The sequence below is a fragment of the Panthera leo genome, chromosome B4, assembly GCF_018350215.1.
Source record: "Panthera leo isolate Ple1 chromosome B4, P.leo_Ple1_pat1.1, whole genome shotgun sequence".
NCBI lineage: Eukaryota > Metazoa > Chordata > Mammalia > Carnivora > Felidae > Panthera > Panthera leo.
Window position 1 is genome coordinate 61,334,775 of NC_056685.1, and position 20,620 is coordinate 61,355,394.

The window sequence follows — 20,620 nt, forward strand, 5'->3', positions numbered from 1 at the left end:
AAGGGGCCAATTTATTCTTATGCATGTGGATATCCAGTTTTCCCGGTACCATTTATTGAGGAGACTGTCCTTTCCCCATTGCATGTTTTAGCTCCTTTGTCAAATATTAGTTGATCATATGTGAATGGGTTTATTTTGGAGCTCTTGATTCTTTTCTCTTGGTTTGTATTTCTATATTATGCCAGTATCAACTGTTTTGATTACTATAGGTTTGTAATATAGTTTGAAAACAGAAAGTGTGATGACTCCAGTTTTGCATTTTTTCCCTAGGTATTGTTTTGGCTACTCAGGGTCTTTTCTGGTTCCACACAAATTTTAGAATTGTTTTGCTATTTTTATGCAAAGCGCAATGGAATTTTGATAAAGATTACATTGAATTTATTGATGGCTTTGTATAGCATGGAGATTTGGACAATATTAACTATTCCACTTTGTGAACATGGGATATCTCCATTTATTTTTGTCTTCTTCAAATTCTTTCATCAGTGTTTTACAGTTGTGTACATATCTTTTATGTTGTTTAAATTTATTTCTTAATATTTTATTGCTTTTGATGCTATTGTAATTGAGATTCTTTGATTTCTCTTTAATTGTTTTTAAATGTTCATTTATTTTGAGAAAGAGAGAAGGAGGGCACAAGTGAGGGAAAGGCAGAGGGAGAGAGAGAGAGAAAATCCCAAGTAAGACCCATACTCACTGTCAGCACCACAGCCCAGTACAGGGCTTGATCCCACAAACCATGAGATCATGACCTGAGCCAAAATCAAGAGTCAGAAGCTTAATCGACTGAACTACCCAGGTGCCTCATTTCTCTTTCAGATAGTTCCTTATTAGTGTATAGAAGCACAACTTATTTTTGTATATAGTTTTATATCTTGCAGCTTTACAGATTTTATTTATTCTAACACTTTTTGGTGGCATCTTTAGGATTTTCTATATGTAAGCTCATATCATCTGCAAATAGTGGTAATTTTTCTTCTTCCTTTCCAATTTACATGCCTTTTATTTTTCTTGCCTAATTGTACTGGCTAGGACTTACAGTATTATGTGGAATAGAAGTGCTGAGAGCCTTGTCTTGTTTCTGATCTTAGAGGAAAAGCTTTCAGCCTTTCACCATTAGAGATATGATATTAGTTGTGGGCTTGTTATATTGGTCTTTATTATGTTGAGGTATAGTTCTGCTATACCCAAATTGTATGTCATGTGTTTATCATGTGAAGTGTTTATTACGCTTATCATGATAGTTTTTATCATGTGCTTATCATAAGAACATTCATCATGTTTTGTCATGCTAAATGTTTGTTTATCACAATAAATATCATGAAAAGATGTTGAATTTTATTAAATTATTTTTCTGCATCTACTAAGGTGAAATTTAAAGTGAGTACCACTGAATAGTACTTCTATGTAGGTATGTTGGTAAACTGTCTTTATTTTTTGTTTTTATCATAATAAACATTTATTTTTCATTCTTATAGTTTTACTTACATATGTAATTCTGAGTTAATACTAACTACCATTTTTAATAAGTGATTATTTTTTTCTTTATGGCTGCTGATACAGAATCTCTTTTTGCTTTAAGTTCTGCTTTTATACCATGATATTACTTGGTATGAGTATTTTTTAATTCTTTATGTTACATATTGGGCTTTAATATGGGAAATTGATTCTACCTCATTCTCTCTGTTATTTTCCCTCCAGAAGTCTAATTTACTGTGTTAGTTTTTTTTTTTTTTTATTTTAACTTTATTTTAGACAGAGAGAGAGCACAAGTGGAGGAGAAGGGCAAAGGGGGAGAGAGAGAATCTCAAGCAGTCTCCTTGCTCAGTATGGAGCCTGACATGGGTTCTGTCCCATAACCCTAGGATCATGACCTGAGCCAAAATCAAGAGTCTGATGCTCAATCAACTGAGCCACCAGGCACCTCTAAACTTTCTTGATCTCTATTCAGTGTCTCTCTTACTTCTGTAGCACATTTTTAATTTTGTTGTTTATATTCTTCATTTTGTATAATCTCTTTACAGGTCTTCCTTCCTGTTCATACTTTTCTGCCTAAACTGAAGTTTAAGCCAAACATTGAGCTTTAATTTTCATTTTATGTGTATTTAGTTTCCATATTTTATGATTTTTCCCAAGTGTACATGTTCATTTTTATAGTGTCTTATCTCTTACTCATACTTTTTGCACTTTAAAAAATATATTAAATGTACTTTTTGCATAATTTATATTGACTCATTCTGGTGTCTGCTGTTTTAAGGTCTGATTTTGCACAACTTTCTTCTCACATTCATGGTAGCTTGTTTTCTTGGGTATTTTGTGTTTTATGTTTGTGAGATCATCTTTATTGGAATTTTAATTTTGATAATTCTTTGATGCTTAGGTTTAAGGTCTGTTCTTCCATGGAAGAATTGCTTTGCTTCTGATAGTCCTTCACGGTAAAGTTTTAATTGGGGATTTTTGAGAAACAGCGTGCATAGGATTTTTATCCCAAATCTGCAAAGGAAGTAGCATGAGTAGCATGTGATTATGCATTATCAGGGAACCTCCCCTTTCCCCCTGTACCCCTAACTCAAAACAAAAATCTTTCACCTTCTCTTTGCTGTGTAGGTTTTTTCTAGCCTACCTACTTAGTGTGTTACCTTTCAGGCATTGTAGCTTTATACAAACAAGTCTCCTAACTTTCCCCTTTTCAGCCCCTGGGTTTTGTTTCTGTTTTTAAGCATGGTTCATTTTAAACAAAACTCAAATATTTTAGCATTGTTTAGATTTCCTAAGAACAGTCTGTATCCAGAGCTTGTTTACCTCCTTGAATTTGTGCTTTTTATCAGTTTTGCCTTCTTACTTATCAACTTAGTAATATTTAAAGAGATGTTTTGTATTTTTTATACAACACTTCTGTACTGGGTCTTCCATGTTATATTTTGTGTCATGTAACCAGAAAAGTATAACGTTTACTTTTTATTTACCTCTTTGTTTTATGTAAATGTAACATTATATAAGTGTTATTAATGAGCTTTAATAATTACATTCATAATTATTTTAAAATTGCTAAAATGAGGGTGTGTCTGGATGGCTCAGTAAGTTGAGTGTCCGACTCTTGATTTCAGGTCAGGTCATGATCCAAGAGTCATGGGATCAAGCTCCGTGTCAGGCTTTGCACTGAGTATGGAAGGCTTTTCTCTCTCTCTCTCTCTCTCTCTCTCTCTCTCTCTCTCCACCCCCCCCCCCCCCGCTTTCCTCCCTCCCTCCCCCTCTTTCTGTTCCTCTCCTCTGTTCACACTTACTGTCTCTCTAAAAAATAAACAAACAAATATAAATAAAATTGCTAAAATCAGTAAATAGCCTGTCAAGACAATAGTGGTTTAAACCACAGCTTCTCAAACCACACATCTCATAGTAAAAATCTAAGATGTTCTATAAAAAAACATGTTAATAAAATACTTCTAGGAAGCATGTGTACTTTCTTCCTATCTAGTAGTTTAAAATACTCATCACGTTAATAAAGATTCTACCTAAAAATGCACAGCTCTTTATATATTTTCTTAGATCCATAAAACTCTTTTGAGAGTATCTATCAAATGTCTCGAGAAATATGCAAATGGTGGTATAGCAAATAATTGTAGAAGAAAATAAGTTGGTTCTTAACATGTTGAAATGACTTTGAAGATAAATTAGATTGGAAAAGAATATATTAGGGTTAGATTATGGAAGGTTTTGAGTTTCAAATTGCTGATATTATACTATAGGTAGGCCAATAGGGACAGATTTGACAGTTAACATTAAATATTTACCCACAAAATCTACATAATCAAGACTTCCCGTATGCCTGTGTTTTTCTTTACCTTATAAAATTTAACAAAAAAGAGTAAATTGCTTGTGAAAAATTCTTCATTTTCACGGGTTTTAATTTGTTTTCTAAAATGTAGGCAAATAAATGTTAGATTAATTAATTATTATCAAATATTTTATGCACATCTTAGTCTTTTCCACCATTTTCCCCCTATGTATCAAATTATATTCCTGCTGCCATTTCAAGAGGTTCTATTCTTTGGGGCGCCTGGGTGGCTCAGTCAGTTAAACGTCCGACTTCAGCTCAGGTCATGATCTCACAGTTCATTAGTTCGAGCCCCACATCGGGCTCTGTGCTTACAGTTTAGAGCCTGGAGCCTGCTTCAAATTCTGTGTCTCCCTCTCTCTCTGCTCCTCCCCACTCATGCTCTGTCTCTCCTTCAAAAATAAATAAAAACATTTAAAAAAAGAAGTTATTCTTTGTCTTTTACTAGACTGATACTAAATTTAGAAAAGAATAATATTCATCTACCAGTTTCCCAGTAAAGCAATGTTCTTTTTTCTGTTCTCGTCCCTTTCAATATTTATTCAAATATATATAATATTACATCTTTATAATAATGATGATGGCTTTAAATAATCTTATGTTTTTTCTTCAAATAATTGCATTTTATAAACATAATTCTATATTTATGCATAGTTTTATTATGCTTAATGATCACGATACTCCTTTTAGTTGACATACTATCATTTCTTGTACTGTACCCCTTTTTTTGGACATTTTAAATGTTTTGGGTTTTACACTTTTATAAGGAATTTTGCCATATACATCTTCATACATATCGTTTTTATTCTTTTGTATTATAAGCATTCTCCTACTTTTGTACAAGATGTCTTTTTGAAAATATGCTAACACTGATGAATAAACTTACCCAGTATAAGGGTTTTCATTCCCAAGACATCTAAAAACTATGACATCAGTAATTACACCTTACCTTTATAGACAGATCTCTCAGTTATATTATTTCAGTATTAGAGACCTTATATAGACTGTCCTTAGTTCATTGAATATCCAATTAAGGGCAATAATTCATCCTTTTCAGCAAGTTTAATGATTTCCATATTATCATAATTGTATTTGTTTTATGAAACATATGCCTTTATCATTTATGTCAGTACTTTCCTTTTTCTGCTATTTTATATGTATAATATATATGTGTGTGTATTACTTGTGTGTGTGTATGTACGTTTACACACACACACATAAAAAAAATGGATGAAACAATTTTCGACACAGGAAACACAATGTAAACAGTAGGAGCTGTGCTCCTGAAACTGATTTTTGTCTGGCAGATCCCCATTCTGTAATAAATTAGAATATTCCTTTGTCAACTTTTTTTTTTTAAGTCTGATTCTAACTAGTTTAGGGATATTACTGTGCAGGATACAAAAATGGAGTTATAAAATCGACAAGCATGAAAAATTGAGAGGTAAGTACATAGTATTTTCTGATAATAAATTTTAAGAATAGGAAGCACAGACCAGACTTAAGGACAGTTGTTATGCTATTAAATTGGTTCCTGAAAGTACTACACCAGTTGCGTTATGCTTTTTTGCTAAGGGAATTGTCTTATATACATGGGTCACTTATTTCAGATGTCAATTTGAAAGGCACTATTATATTGAAACAAGCTTATTTTATTGTGCTTAGGTAAGTGGAAGGAATAATAGGATTGAGATGTATTTTCAGAGGGTATTTCACTTGAAAATGGTTGAAGCAGAAATATTCTATTTAAACTTAGGATTGGGGCATATCCTAATTTTCCATTTAATAAAATATACACTATCCAAATAAAGAAACCTCATTATGGAAATATAAACTAGTCTTACCTTTTTTTTTTATGCTGATGTATCACTCAATTTAAGAGGAATAACTAATTTGCTTATATTTTTTCATGCCTATTAGAAATAAGCCTATTTCAGTGAAATAAGTCTAGTGTAGCTTATAGTTTTATTTTATTTATTTTAAGAAGTTTATTGATATTATTGGGCTTGTGGTAACTGCTTTGAGTAGATTTAGTATCAGTTTATCTGCTTTAGGTTTTCTTTCTAAACAACATAGTTTTTAAAATGTTGATTTATTTGTTTTGAGAGAGAGAGGAGGAGAGAGAATCCCAAGCAGACCCTGCCTGTCAGCGCAGAGCCCACCACAGGGCTCCAACCCATGAACCATGAGATCATGACCTGTGCTGAAATCAAGAGTTAGACGCTTAACCAACTCAGCTACCCAGGCGCCCCTCTAAACAATATTTAATGTGTTGGCCCATGAATGGGTGAAATGTCTGCAACTCACTTTACATTAAGACATTTATTAAATTTATTTAGCGTCTTTAAAGTCGTGTTAAATGGAGGCATATATGAGCTTGTGCTTTAAAAACCTACTAGACCACTTGATCTTATTCAATGTCTGTACTTTATAGAAAGTGTAAGATGATGCTTGTTGAGTTTTAATTACGTAATAATATGCTACGTAATATACATACACCACACATGAAATTATGTGAAGTTTTTTGGACCTGTGATAGATAACCGTATACCTGAACATGAGCTTTCATGATTGCTTAGTCTATAATTTAACATGCAAAAAACTGTCCGTGTATGATTGTGATTAAATCTTTTTACAGTATCTCTTGTGGCTCACATTCCAAGAAAACAGAGAGTTTTAAATATTTTTTAGAGGAACCATGTAAAAACCACATAACCTCCATATTTATATTTGAGTCTGCATCAAACATTTTTCACTTGGAAGAACTCCTTCCAAGAGGAGGAAAAAACAATCTATTTCTGAATGTCTTTATGCTTTAGGCTAAATTTCAAAGGACTGTCCTTGAGATTCTTGCATTAGGCATCTACTCTGTAAGATTAATGGAACTGTGTAGTTTGCATTTATTTTTCCAATATCCTAAAGAAAAAAAAAACACTAAAATTTCAATACAATTTTAAGAATCAATCAATAGAATATTTTAGATAAGCAAAATGTCATCAGCTCTTCACTGTTCTTGGGTGAAATTTACTGATACAGATTTCAATTAATTTTCATAATGCCTTTTAAAATGCTATAAGGGCATGTCTTGCAAATTCTGTTGAATGTTCCTCTGAAGTTATAAATATTTAGACACAAATCTTATGATTGGATGTTGCCAATTGGCTCAATTTTGGCTCTGATGCTGGATGCTGGAGAGCCATTTCTAGGATGCTGGAACTTTTGGACAATTAAGGAATTCTGTATTGAGGCAGAATGCAGGAGTAATACAAATAATCCCCAGATATATTTCATACTTTATTTTAGATAGAATAAAGGAAGGCTGAAATCTTTTTGGCTAAGCTGTTTCTTAACATTATAATTTCTGGTTTGCTGTAATTAACTGAAATAACCTCTGGCCCAGAGAGGAAAGGCATCCCTACTTTTGGCAGCATCTCAGACAATGAAGAAACCTCAAGTCCAGTGCACTTTATACTACAGTCCTATAAAGACTGCAGAAAGAGCTATAACCACTTCCTTTTTGTGCAGATAATGCTAGTAATAGTTGGAAAGGAGTAGTACAGTGTCAAAAGTAGAAGTAGCACTTGTAAAGATGTTCAACATGCTTAGAGAAATGGAAAAAGCATCACAATGAGATACCATTTCACAATTACTAAGACGACTATCATAAGAAGAAAAAAAAGAAAGTAACATGTTGTAGAGGGTAAGGAGAAATTGGAACCCTTGCACATTGCTTGTTGAAAGATAAACTGGTGGGGTAACTGTAGAAAACAGTTTGGTGGTGCATCAAAAAATTAAACATAAATTATTATATGACCAAGCAGTTCTGCACATAGGTATATATTCAAAAGAATTGAAAACAGGGACTCAAATACATTTTTTACTCATGAATATTCATAGCATATTCAAAATAGTCAAGAGTTGAAAACAACCCAAGTGTCCATCAACAAATGAATAAATAAAATGAAAGTAGTATATTCACACTATAGAATATTATTCAGCCATAAACAGGAATGATGTTCAGATACATACTACAACATGCACGAGGCTTGCAAACATTATTTTAAGTGAAATTACCCAAACCAAAAGGTGACTACTATTTGATTCCACTTATATGAAATATCTAGAATAGGTAAATCCATAGAGACAGAAAGTAGATTAGAGGTTACCAGGGCTGGGGTGAGGGGAAGTTTCCCTCCAGCAACCCTCAGTTTGTTCTCTGTATTTAAGAGTCTCTTATGGTTTGCCTCCCTCTCTGTTTTTATCCTATTTTTCTATCCCTTCCCCTACGTTCATCTGTTTTGTTTCTTAAATTCCATCTATGAGCGAAGTCATGTATTTGTCTTTCTCTGACTTTCTTCGCTTAGCATAGTATACTCCAGTTCCATCTATGTTGTTGCAAATGGCAACATTTCATTCTTTTTGATTGCCAAGTAATATTGCATTGCATGTGTGTGTGTGTGTGTGTGTGTGTGTGCGCGTGTGTATCAATCACACCTTCTTTATCCATTTATCACTTGATAAACATTTGGCTCAAATTTTCTATAGAAGTTCATAATTTGGGGTGCCTGGACGGCTCAGTCGGTTGAGCATCTGACTCTTGATTTCAGCTCAGGACACGATCCCAGGGTCATGGGATCGAACCCCATGTCAGGCTTTGTACTGAGTGTGGAGTCTGCTTAAGGTTCTCTCTCTTCTTCTACCCCTCTTCCCTGCTTGTACTCTCTATATATAAAATAAAATTTTAAAAAATCGTTCATAACTCTAATAAGTAAAAATTATGAACACTGACAATAGGTGTGATGCTACATAAAACATTTGATATATTTGATCAATCATCAGAACAACCCTATAAAGTGGATGCTAATCCTCATTTTTCAGAAGATCAATACTGAATTTCAGGTTTAAAAAATGTGTCAAAGACCACATGACTAGAGTAGAACTAGCAAGGAGAGCTAGTATTTGAATCTATGTTTTTTGTGTCCTGTGATCCATAGTTGGTGCTATGATCCATTATGTTCAAAGTATAGTTGAATGGTCATGGTCAGATTTTACAGAGAGGACTTATTCTAGAGGGCAAGTCTAGAAACAGAAAAGACAGCAGTCATGTTGAGAACAAAAATGCATTGCAATCTTAATTTAGATTGAAAAAAGAAAGATTTTGAAAAGTTTCAAAATAGATGTCTAAAACTACTGCTTGTAGTCTTGGATAGCCTTTTCCGCAGATTCAAGTATTCTATGACAGGAATGGCCTTTATTCCTGATTATAAGGTCTACTATTTAGTAATATCCACTGAAATGAAATTGGCATGGATTACAAAGTTAACACTATAATTCAATGAAAGGTATTTTCAAAATTATTATTGAAAAAGGGTATGGATGTTCCTTCTTAGGCCTTTACTTTTAAGTAGCAACCAATATTTTCTTCTATATGCAAAAAAATTTTTTTTTTCATAAATGAACTGTATTATCTTATGAGCTGCTTGACAGGAAGTCTAGTTAACATTTTTGAGTACCAGATGTATTACCTACATTACTTCATTTAATTCTCATAACTGTGAGGTTGGCATTATTAGCCTGACTTTCATTAGCCTTTCTTACATAATAAAGGAAATAAAACAGAAGCTTAGAAAACTTTAAGTTGTACCTTCCTTAAGTGAAGAACTAGTGACTGACTCCAGATCTGTCTGATTCCAGCGCCCATGTTTGAGGCAAACATGATAACCACTGCTCTATGGAAACAAGACTGCAGTGTCCGTGTTAGTTCTAATGAGATATATTGCCTCCCAGGGAGATGCCCCCAAAATATAAATGGAACTGAAGAATACCTTTTTTTTCATCTTACGGAAATATATAATGCAGTCTTTATAATTGGCTACTAATAAATTAATTTATTCTTTCAGAAAAGTCTTTCCCTGAAAGTGTATGTGTCTTTTAAAAAGAGAAAAATGTGTTAGCTGATATAGGCATTGATTCCTGAGCAAAGTTTTTGGCTCATTGTGTATATTTCTTGGCATTCCAGTGGAAGAGTCTCATGTACCTAAATATCCTACAGTCTTGCTTAAAAAAAAAAAAAATTCCTCAAGGATGAGTGTTTTCCTCTTCCCTTCTAGTTTCTATGGTCTTGCCATCTCTGTTACCTTCCCTTAAGGGGCCAGATGTGGGGGGAGGGGGAACCATGACCAAAACATAACTATAATTCTGCATTTTTTTTTCTTATAAATTATAAGGCTAGGTAATTAGTATGAATGTATGACTGAAACCCAGAAAGTCAAAGAAACAGCCCATAGAGATGGAACAGAAAGAGCCCTTACTTGTATGTTGATTCTAGAGAATCTAGTGTAAAGTCTGTGATTTTGTATTCAGCCCTTAATGGGTCCCAGTCTCAGTTTTAACTGTTAATTAGTCCTATGAATGTAAGCAATTTATATTACCACTCTGAAACTCATTTTGAAAATCTGTGAAATGTAAGTGGTAAGACATTTCTGGGTTGTTGTGAGGATTCATTCCCACTAATACTTTAAAGTTCTTAACACAGTGCTTGACATATAATGTTCAGTCAAAAGATAAGATGTAATTAAGTGTTTTTTTAAAAGTGGTCCTAAATCTAGATAAGTATGGTAAATTAAATATACTCATCTCTTCTACCTTTCTGTATGTCTCTCCCCTCAAAAAATCACTAAATGACACTAAAGGGGACCCAAACAAATAAAAGACAATAAAGAAACTAGCAAAGGTAAGAGGTAGGCAGTATCATGGACTTAGCAGAGGCTAAAACATTGTAAGCTTAGTCCATTAAGGTGAAATTCATATGAGGCAGGCTGCTCTTTCCTGCAAATCCCAAGAGAGCCTCAGGAAATAAGGGCACCAGGTGCAAAGCTGAAGGAATGGTTGAAAGTCACCCTGCGGCCTATCATTCTTAATTCAGATAATTACTGTACACCCTAGCAAGACAAAGGAGGGATCGAACATGATACTCTGACCACATAAAGAGGAGTAAGGCAGGGACTAAAAACTGGGAGATTAAATCAAAATCCATTTTACAATGAGCTTTTCACCCCCATCCCCTTTGCTTATATCACTCCTAGAATGCTGCATATTTATTTGCCTTACAGCACCAGTGAGAAGATTGGGGAACTTTTTTTTTTTTTCGAGGCCAAAAGAGCAGCCCAAGAGAATGTGTATAGACATGACATTTGGGAATTGCCACCACAACCAGGAAAAAGCCAGCTTTTTGTACCTACTGTGAAACTTGCCCACATACGCAGAATTTCTTACCAGCTTTTTTGTGTCTGAAATTTTAGTATGCATGAACTGAAAAAGATTACCAAACATTGGAGAAATGTCTTAAATGAGAAAATTACCGACTCAAATAAACAGAAAAGGAACTCTAGAAAGAGCAGAGCCCTTGCCCCTACCCTCCTCGCTCCAAAAAGTTATAATCAGTACATTCAAAAAGAAGAGAACAGAAAAGATGCAACTATAATTCCCATTTTTCAAAAAGGGAGTGCGATGAGATAAGTAGCAATGGTTGGCCCATAGCAGATACCAAATATTGCTGATGTCTCTGTTCCAACAGTGGAATAGTTTCTTGGTTAGTTGCTCATCCAGTCCATGATTCTGTTTTCAAAGAGAATCTGCCTTATCCTTTGCCCTACTATTGTTTTTCTGGAATACAGTGTGAGGGCATGCCTCAAAATATAAACCATGCTCAATTATCAACCAGCCAGTACCATTCCTAGGAATATTTCATAAGGCCAAAATTGTACAAGTTCCCAAAGATGCATCTTTATATTGTTCTCGATTAGCTTCATTTTACAAATTAACTGTGTTTAATTTTAGGGTTTAAACATGTCATTTAGCATTTTTCTGAATCATCTCCCCAATATTAATTAGTATTTATTCAATAAACTATCTTATTTAATATTATTCTGAAAAGAACAAAATCAGAAGCATAGATTGGTCAAATGCAAGTGAGGCCTTATCTGACACATAACTTGTAATAACTTTTACAACTTGTAGCTTTTAGTTTTAGGTAACATCTAGGTACTACTGAGGCCACTTTTAGCTAGTAGGTAATTATTACTGTTGATAATGAGTACACAGATAAGATTATTGCTGAAGTGATTCATTAGAGACCTGGCAATTTACTTAGCTTCTCTGAAGTCTCTGATCACTCATCTGAAACAAGAAAGAATATTGCCTTAGTTTGTTATGGATTTAATATGATACAGCCACATACAAAGCCCCTTTAACAACGCCTGACATCTTAAAAAAGCTCCAAAAATGTTAACTACTGTTACCTATATTTATAAGTCAGTAACTTAATTATATTTTCTCAAGTATAATTTCTCAATTATATTTTCTCAATTTTATTTTCTCAGTAATTATATTTTATGTAGGATGCTTCTTTCCAATGGTAATTTAGGGTTTATTCTTCTAGAAGAAAGCTCAAAAATAGTCTTCCATTATAGTGTACTATCAGAATTAAGAAATAGAGTTTAGGAATGAATTTTCTAAACAGTGCATTGTCATTTTAGCTAATGTACTAGTTCTTAGACCACTAGAGAAACTTGGCCTACTTACAATTAATTACTTAATGATTTCCATTAGTCTGACTTATTAACATAACAATTCTTTTTAAGAAGAAATAATTTTCAAAGTTATTATTAGCTCTGAAAAGTTTATTTTGTAGTTTAATCCTAATAGTTTTTATTGGTTCTATTTTGTTATGTTTACCCCTACCCCCAAAGCCTAAGTTCAATATTTTTTGGTCTCATATGAGAATTGTATCATTTTTAAGTCTAATTATTTAAGTCTAACTAATAATCATTTTATCATTTTTAAGTCTAATTGTTTACCTGGTATAAGATTTTTTAACTTTTTTCTTGTGTGCGTATTTTAAATAGGATTAGATTTTTTTTTCTGATTCAGTGACATTTTGTGTGCATCTAGACTTTACATAGAATACAGAATTAAAGTCTCAGTTATGACGTAGCATGTGATAAGTCTACTGATTTGTTAGCTGCTATTCACAAATTCATATGGTACCAATAATTTCTCATAGGCGTGCCATGGTTAATATCACAGTTTGGATTTGTTTTTAATGAAAAAACACATCTTGTGATTTTTCTTATTTTCTTGAAAAATAAAGGTAAAAAGTAACATTATAATTAAAAATAAGAATAATAGATTCTCTTCCCAGGCATAACTATTTTGGTGACTTTGTCTCCAAGTAAACTGCCTCCTTAAAAAATACTTTACATCAGACAACTTTGAAAGACATTATAAAATATCGGGTGTTCAAGTAAGTTCATATTTTAAGGAGGCTTCAAAATCAGAGAAATCAGAAAAAGTATTCTTATTTGCCTGTAGTAACTGAATGAGAAATCTGTGTGAGTAGGCATATGTATTTTTCTTTGGGGTTGTGTTTTCTCATAAAAGTACTGTTCCAGAACAAGTACCTGGCTTCTCTATATTGAAGATATTAAGGATACAAAGGTTGAATTTTCTTAGAAAACTTCAAACTCTGAGCGCCTACTCCATGATAACTGGCTGATGGTTGTGTATGCTTTTTCACTAGCACATTAGAATAAAAGTAAATGTATGGATTCTGTGTATTGTTACATTAGCTACCACATAAATTCCTTTGACTGTTTTTATTGATTTATTTTCTGAATCTATGGTAAAATCTTGAAGTACAATAATTTTTCAATTTCTTTTAGTGCTTTACTAGAAACACAAATAATATGATAGTTGTTCATCAAACAAATATCAGTTCTTATCTGATTGCTTCTTTTGCTGCAAACTAATAATTTTAGTGAGTAATTTTTCTAAATTTAATTTTGATGAAAGATATTTAATACTTTTCTGATTTATTTTCCAATTTGGAGTAGTTGTGCCTAAGTTAGATCTCATATCATGTACTTTGTTGAGTTTGGAGCCACAAAAAGATCTCTTGGCCGATTGAAGAAAGGTGAATTCAGTGGGGTTTTTTTGGCTTGTATGCCTTCATTTTAGCAATCTTCCCATTGTTTCCTCTAGTGACTACTTCAGTAGAACCAGACAAATGGATTCCACAAGCTGTACTCCTTGTTGATAGATTATTGGTCTCCTAACCATAATCATAATCCATTTATCTTTCCTTGTAGCATCAGAGGCTCCTTGAAATGCTAGATACAGAGAAGGAACTGTTAAAAGAAAAGATAAAGGAAGCTTTGATTCAACAGTCTCAAGAACAGAAGGTAATACTTTAAGTTTGCTCAGAGTGTAGAAAGAACGTGTTCTATTACCTCAAATAATTACCTCAAATAATACATTCACTGTCTACCCAACTGTCTTATCGTTTACAGGTAATATTGGAAAAATGTTTGGAGGAAGAAAGGCAAAGAAATAAAGAGGCTTTATTATCTGCTGCAAAGGTATTTCTATCTGTAATAATGGTATTCTTTGTAAGTAAGTGGAATTTAAAAACTGAGTTCATAGTATAGTATAGTCAATCTACTTTTTTGCATAAAACCTCATTACAGAAAAACCAAAGAATTTTTTTCTTTCTTGTTTTTCCTGTTAAAGTTAGGATATTGCTGTTCCTATTATTGTTAAATTTAGGAACAGAATGGCATTAAAATATTGTAGATTATTAATTGTTAAAAAAGAACATATGTTGGGATACTAATAAACTCTTGGTATTTAATAGGTATCCTCACAAATAACGTATGAGCATGTGTGTATATATATATATGTGTGTGTGTGTGTGTGTGTGTGTGTGTGTGTGTATGTGTTTATGTATGTATTTATAAAGATCTATGTTTTTGGGGCAGCTCAGTCGGTTAAGTGTCCAACTTCAGCTCAGATTATGATCTCCCAGTCCGTGAGATCGAGCCCCACATCGGGCTCTGTGCTTACAGCTCAGAGCCTGGAGCCTGCTTTGGATTCTGTGTCTCCCTCTCTCTCTGCCCCTCCCCCACTTTCTCTCTCTGTCTCCCTCTCTCTCTCTCTCTCTCTCTCTCAAAAATAAACATACATTAAAAAATATTTAAAAAGATATATGATTTTTAAAGTCAACTTTGAAATACCTCTTCTAAATAGTATGTCCGTGATATTAAATATACATATGCCAGCAAGTACATATATAGCACTAACTTTTGAGATCTGGATTTAAATTTAAATTTAGTAAAGCAAATATCTGAAAAGTTTAATATTTGCAAATCTCTGTGCCAGGGGTGGAACATGAAGGATGACGATGATTTTGTCTTAAAATATTTACAGTCACATAAGAAAAATATTACTTATTACCAATAAGGCAAGGTGGAATGCATTAAATTACTATGAGTATATAGACAGTATTTCCATGTCATAGGAGTTTTTTAACAATAAACTACTTTTAAAATTAGCTTGAAGGATGACTAATATTCTGAATTGTGAGTCTGAATTTTATTCTACAGGTAACGATGGAAACATTGAAATTTTGAGTGTAGGTATGATATAATGCTAACTTACGTTAATTTGGGGGAAATTAGAGGCAACAAAGGCTAGAGGCAAGGAAAGAATAGAGTGTGTCCAAAGTCTATGTAAAAGATAGCGAGTGGCAGAAATAGAGTAGTAGTAATAGTTTAAAGGAAAGAAATAGACAAATTCTAGAAATAGGAAATGGAATCAGGATATATGTTTGGTGTGGATAATACAGAAGGAGGCCATGTTGGGAACTCCTAGAGTAGTGATTCAGAAACAACATGGAAAGTGGTACTATTTCTCTGGTATAGTTTGAGATGCCTGTGATATATTCAAATAAGGCAAGTAGGCAACTAAATCTACCTCACAGCTCAGAGGAGAAAGGAACGACCTGAAGATGCTAATATAGTTTATTTCTTTTTTTCAGCAAACAGATGGAATGGTAACCACAGAAATTATTGTTATGTATAATCACCTCACAGGAGAGTATAGAGTAACAAGAGATGCAAGGTCTGAGCACTGAAAGTCCAAAATTTAAAACCCAGAGAGAGAAGGAAGTTATAAAGAACTGAATAGAGTCAGCCATATAAGTAGAAATAAGAGCAGCATGCTGTTATGCAAACCAAGAAAAGGAAAACAGAAATAGTCATATGTAAAATGTCACTTCAACATCAAGATAAGTAAGGATTAAAAAAGGAAAAAATTGTTATTTGGATTTAACAAAATGGAGAGCATTGGTGAGCACCGTAAGAGAGTAGTTTCAGAGAAGAATCGTAGAGTAAAACAGGAGTTCAGAAAATGGTAACTCAGCTTTGAAACCTTGTGTCAAATTTGGATAACTGGAAGAGAGAGAAGAGTGTTAACTGTGGACATCAGAGGTGGAAGGACCATGGACATTACTGCATCCCAAAGTATGATGGTTTTCTAGAGAGAAATTCCTATGTTTGAGTTGCAACTGAAGTTGGTAACTTTTATGGAACACCATTTTAGTGAATAATAAGGTTATGCAGACTTTAGTATTTGGCAGACATTTTCTCCAAAGTAAATAGAGTGAGCCCAGCATCTCCAGAAAACTAACAGTTTTTGTTGCCAATGATAAAATTTGAGCTTTAAAGCAAAATTAGAATTTTGGAAAATTTGTATCTGTTTTCAGATAAAGACTTTTATTATGAAATTGATGGTGACATTAACAAATTTGACCTTTTTTGTTATGATATAATGAAATGTGTAAACATCTAGAGGAGATGCATAATTTATTGCGTTAATATTTTCCAAATAAAAATGTTTAAAAAAGTCACACATAGATAAAGGACTCATTCAAAGTGCAAGAAAAGATTGTAATATAGTAAGTAGCAGAATACAAAGATTTCATTGCCATTATGTGATTTTCCTTATCGCAACTACCCTTTAAGAGCTATCCCTTGATAAGTTTCAGTATGGAATCACCAATATTTACAAAGATATAAACTGGCTACTAAATACTCTTCCCTTTTCTACTACATGTCTGTGTGAGACTGAGTTTTCTTTATATACTTCAACCAAAAACCATTTTACAAATTTAAAACAGAAGGCCGGTATGAGACCTAAATTTCTTCTATTAAGTGAGGCATTAAGGAGGTTCACAGATATTCTTTTCACTTCTAAGTGTTGGAAAATATAGTTATTTTTCATAAAAGATTATTAATATACAGAACATCTAATGTTAATATAGAGTGAATTAATATTTTTATTTTGTCTTGGTTTGAATTTCTGATATGGTAATCTTAATATGTATAGCCAGCATAAACAAAAGCTCTTTTAATTACTCAGTAACTTTTAAGAGTGTAAAGAGATCCTAAGACCAAATAGTTTGAAAACTGTTACTTACTAAGGTAAAGCTTAGTTTCTTTGAAGTTTACATATGCCTTGGAAATAATGTATGGATATTTGTACAAAAACAAATATTTGATTCTGCACCAGGTATTAAGTGCATAAAAACAGCAGTGTCAGAACTAAACCCTATAGAATTCGAGTTTGTACCTTTTAAAGGTTAACCCACATCTTTCTTATTCAAGGACTTATGCAGTCACTCATTCAAATATTTTCATTAGAGTCATTATTTGTTTTGAAGCTTGAGAAAGAAGCAATGAAGGATGCAGTTTTAAAAGCCATAGAAGAAGAAAGAAAAAATCTGGAAAAAGCCCATGCTGAAGAAAGGGAGTTATGGAAGACTGAACATGCAAAAGATCAAGAGGAAGTATCTCAGGCAATTCAGAAAGCAATACAAGAACAGAGAAAAATAAGTCAGGTTAGTAAAATTAACTCTTTGTAACTGTCTTTTTCCTTGTTTTGCTCAAAATGAAGTTTCCTTGTTATTTATCTTAAAATCACCTTAGTGAACATATCAGTTTAATTATTTTGTCTATAATATTAATATTTTATGCTAATAATTTTTAGTATATCAGTATACTTCTGCTTTCAGATACTGAAAATTCAGTAACTTGGGGCGCCTGGGTGGCTCAGTCGGTTGAGCGTCCTACTTCAGCTCGGGTCATGATCTCTCAGTGTGTGGGTTCCAGCCCCGCGTCGGGCTCTGTGCTGACAGCTCAGAGCCCGGGGCCTGTTTCAGATTCTGTGTCTCCCTTTCTCTCTGACCCTCCCCCGTTCATGCTCTGTCTCTCTCTGTCTCAAAAATAAATAAACGTTAAAAAAATTAAAAAAAAAAAAAAAGAAAATTCAGTAATTTATAATTTTATCTTTTGACTATTTTTTAAAAAGTCAGGATCCAAATTTGTGTCTAGTTATTGCAACTATGTTAAACCTCTGGTTTATTTATTTTTTTCCTTTTTCACATACACACATACAGAGACAATCAATATAAAGTATTATATATGAGTAGAAAACAGTTTGATCCCATTAATTATACCCAATATGTGTATCTATATATCTGTAGTTGATACTGATAATTAATAGGACCTCACAGATAATCCCCATGGTTTCATAAAAGGTATCACATATCAAGTATGGCCTGCATACAAAATAAACTTTTGTCTACTTATCTGAACAATTAAAAACTACATTGTTTTCATTTTCCATAACTGAATTTGCATGGCTGTATTTTCCATGTATTTAGTCTTTTTGTTATGTAGGCAATCAGATACTTGAGTAAATCTTTCCTTAAATAAGTATATAAAGCAAAAGATAACATTTATAGAAGTCTTTGTTTTCCATGATCAAAGCATTATATATACTACCACTGTTTATTCAACCATACATTATGAATGTAGCTAAAACGACTTGTACCAAACAACCTGGAAGCTTTTCTTATGATTAATTAGCCAATCTAAACTCAGTGCTCTTAACATCCAGGGTAAATGTTATACACTTTTTTAAAAATGTCACTTAAATTTATACGCAAGAGCACATAGTTACTCATTTGTTACAAAAATTAAACAGATCTTTAGGTAGTATTTATGGTAAGATAACAGTTGTGTGGTCACAGATCTCATTCGTTTATTTCCTGGCCTTTTCATTTTGAGTAACGATTACTTTCTAATTCTTTTTGTAATCTGTTGCTAGTATCATCAAATATATATTGAGCACATATTGTATGTAAGATGTTTAATTGTCAGTTCAGTTGGTTGGAATTCTGTGCTAGTAAGGTCACGATCTTTGGTTAAGTTCTGATTCGAGAGAGTTTACTTAAGACTTTTTGTGACCACAGACCACTCCTCTAACCTCACATAGATGTGGGCTATTAGTCACCGTGAAATTGGGCAAGAGGGCATGAATAAATCAGCACATGGTCATCACTCAAACAGAAAAGTATATATCGTAAAGAGCATATTTCTCTGCTGGTTTGTCGGGGGCATTCTCGTCTCTAGAAAACACTACAGTGTATAATATACTTTAAGAACTGTTTGCCACAGTTTCAGAGTACTGTGAAGATAATCCAAGCATGTCATGAATAAATGCATTGTATTTATTTTCTTTCCAACGTTTGCATATTTTCCATGCATGTGAGAGAGAGAGTATGTGGGTGTGGTGTGTGTGTATGTGTTTAACTGCCGTGTGGTTAAGAGAATTGAATAGGGAACATATATAGAAGAAAGAACAATGTTTCCAGTTAACTCTCAAATTTTCAAATGTGAGGTGGTCATGTCAAATGTATTCAGCTGCCTTCATTTTCATGTAGTTGTAGTAAAGAACTACCACCAAACACCTGTCATTCCCTTAGCTCCTTAGAGCTTCATAGTCCTAGTCTAGAAAATTGACAAATTACGTTTCTTGGGAGCCATATGAAGCTCATTTATCTTTTGTTTATTTAGGCCGGTAGGGTAAGCAAACAAATTCACATGGTCAAATCTACTTTTCGGTGTTTCACATTAATAACTGAAGTGACTGCCTGCTATGTTCTAGGGACTGTACTTATTTCTGGTGACAGAGTAGTAAGAAGGAGAACAACAACTTCCCTGCCTTCTTATGAAGAAGACTGATAGGAAAGTATTAAAGATATAATGTGAGGTAGTGATCAGTGTCATGTATTAAAATAATGCTGTGTAAGGGGCCGGAGAGTCAGGGAACCAATATGTAGATAGGATAGTCAGGTAAAGCCTATGTTAGGAGTTAGCATTTGAGCTGAGGCCTGCGTTGAAGTGAGGAGTTTACTTTGTGAATAGTTGGGGATAGAATGTTTCAAGCAGAGGAGTAGCAAGTGCAAAGGCCTTGAATCAAAAAGATGTGTGGTGTAATTAAAACTGTACAGTACTGTTACAGATATAGAACAGACCAATGGAATAGGATGGAATACAGATACACAGATTTTTCTGTAATTTATAAATCTCTTAATCTGAGTTGCATGGAAGGGGCCCATACAGTCTGCGAATCTAATGAAATTATGCAAAACTGTGTGTATGTGCATATTTTTCTGCAGAAATGGTCCATAGTTTTTATTAGATTCTCAAAAATATCTTACTAATGAACCCAGAAAAAAAATGAAAATAATTGCAACTGGCTGCCCATTTTGTTCTGCATTTTGTGTACTAAAATGAATTTCAGGTAGATTAAATGTTTGCACTTGTAAACTGAATGTACTAAAAGGAAATTGAGGGACACCTGGGTGGCTCAGTCGGTTAAGTGTCTGACTCTTGAACTCACCTCAGGTCATGATCTCAGTTTGTGATATCAAGTCCCATGTCAGGCTCTGTACGGAGTGTCCTGGGGATTCTCTTTCTCCCTCTGTCTCTGCCCCTCCCCTGCTCACTTGCTCGCTCTCTCTCTGTCTCTCTCTCTCTCTCACACACACACACACACGCACACACACAAAATAAATAAATAAGAAATTGGGTAAATATTAAT

The 20,620-nt window shown here is 33.5% G+C and overlaps 1 protein-coding gene across 10 annotated transcripts in view; it reads left to right on the forward strand.

Annotated features, from left to right (window-relative positions):
- The window catches only part of CCDC91 (coiled-coil domain containing 91), a 347,760-nt gene that overhangs the window by 250,824 nt on the left and 76,316 nt on the right, over nucleotides 1-20,620 (forward strand). For all 10 annotated transcript variants that reach the window (XM_042946164.1, XM_042946169.1, XM_042946162.1 and 7 more), the window contains 3 exons: nucleotides 13,984-14,076; nucleotides 14,185-14,253; nucleotides 17,394-17,570. In XM_042946164.1, the coding sequence (XP_042802098.1) occupies nucleotides 13,984-14,076; nucleotides 14,185-14,253; nucleotides 17,394-17,570 (339 nt within the window). The remainder of the gene's footprint in view (nucleotides 1-13,983; nucleotides 14,077-14,184; nucleotides 14,254-17,393; nucleotides 17,571-20,620) is intronic.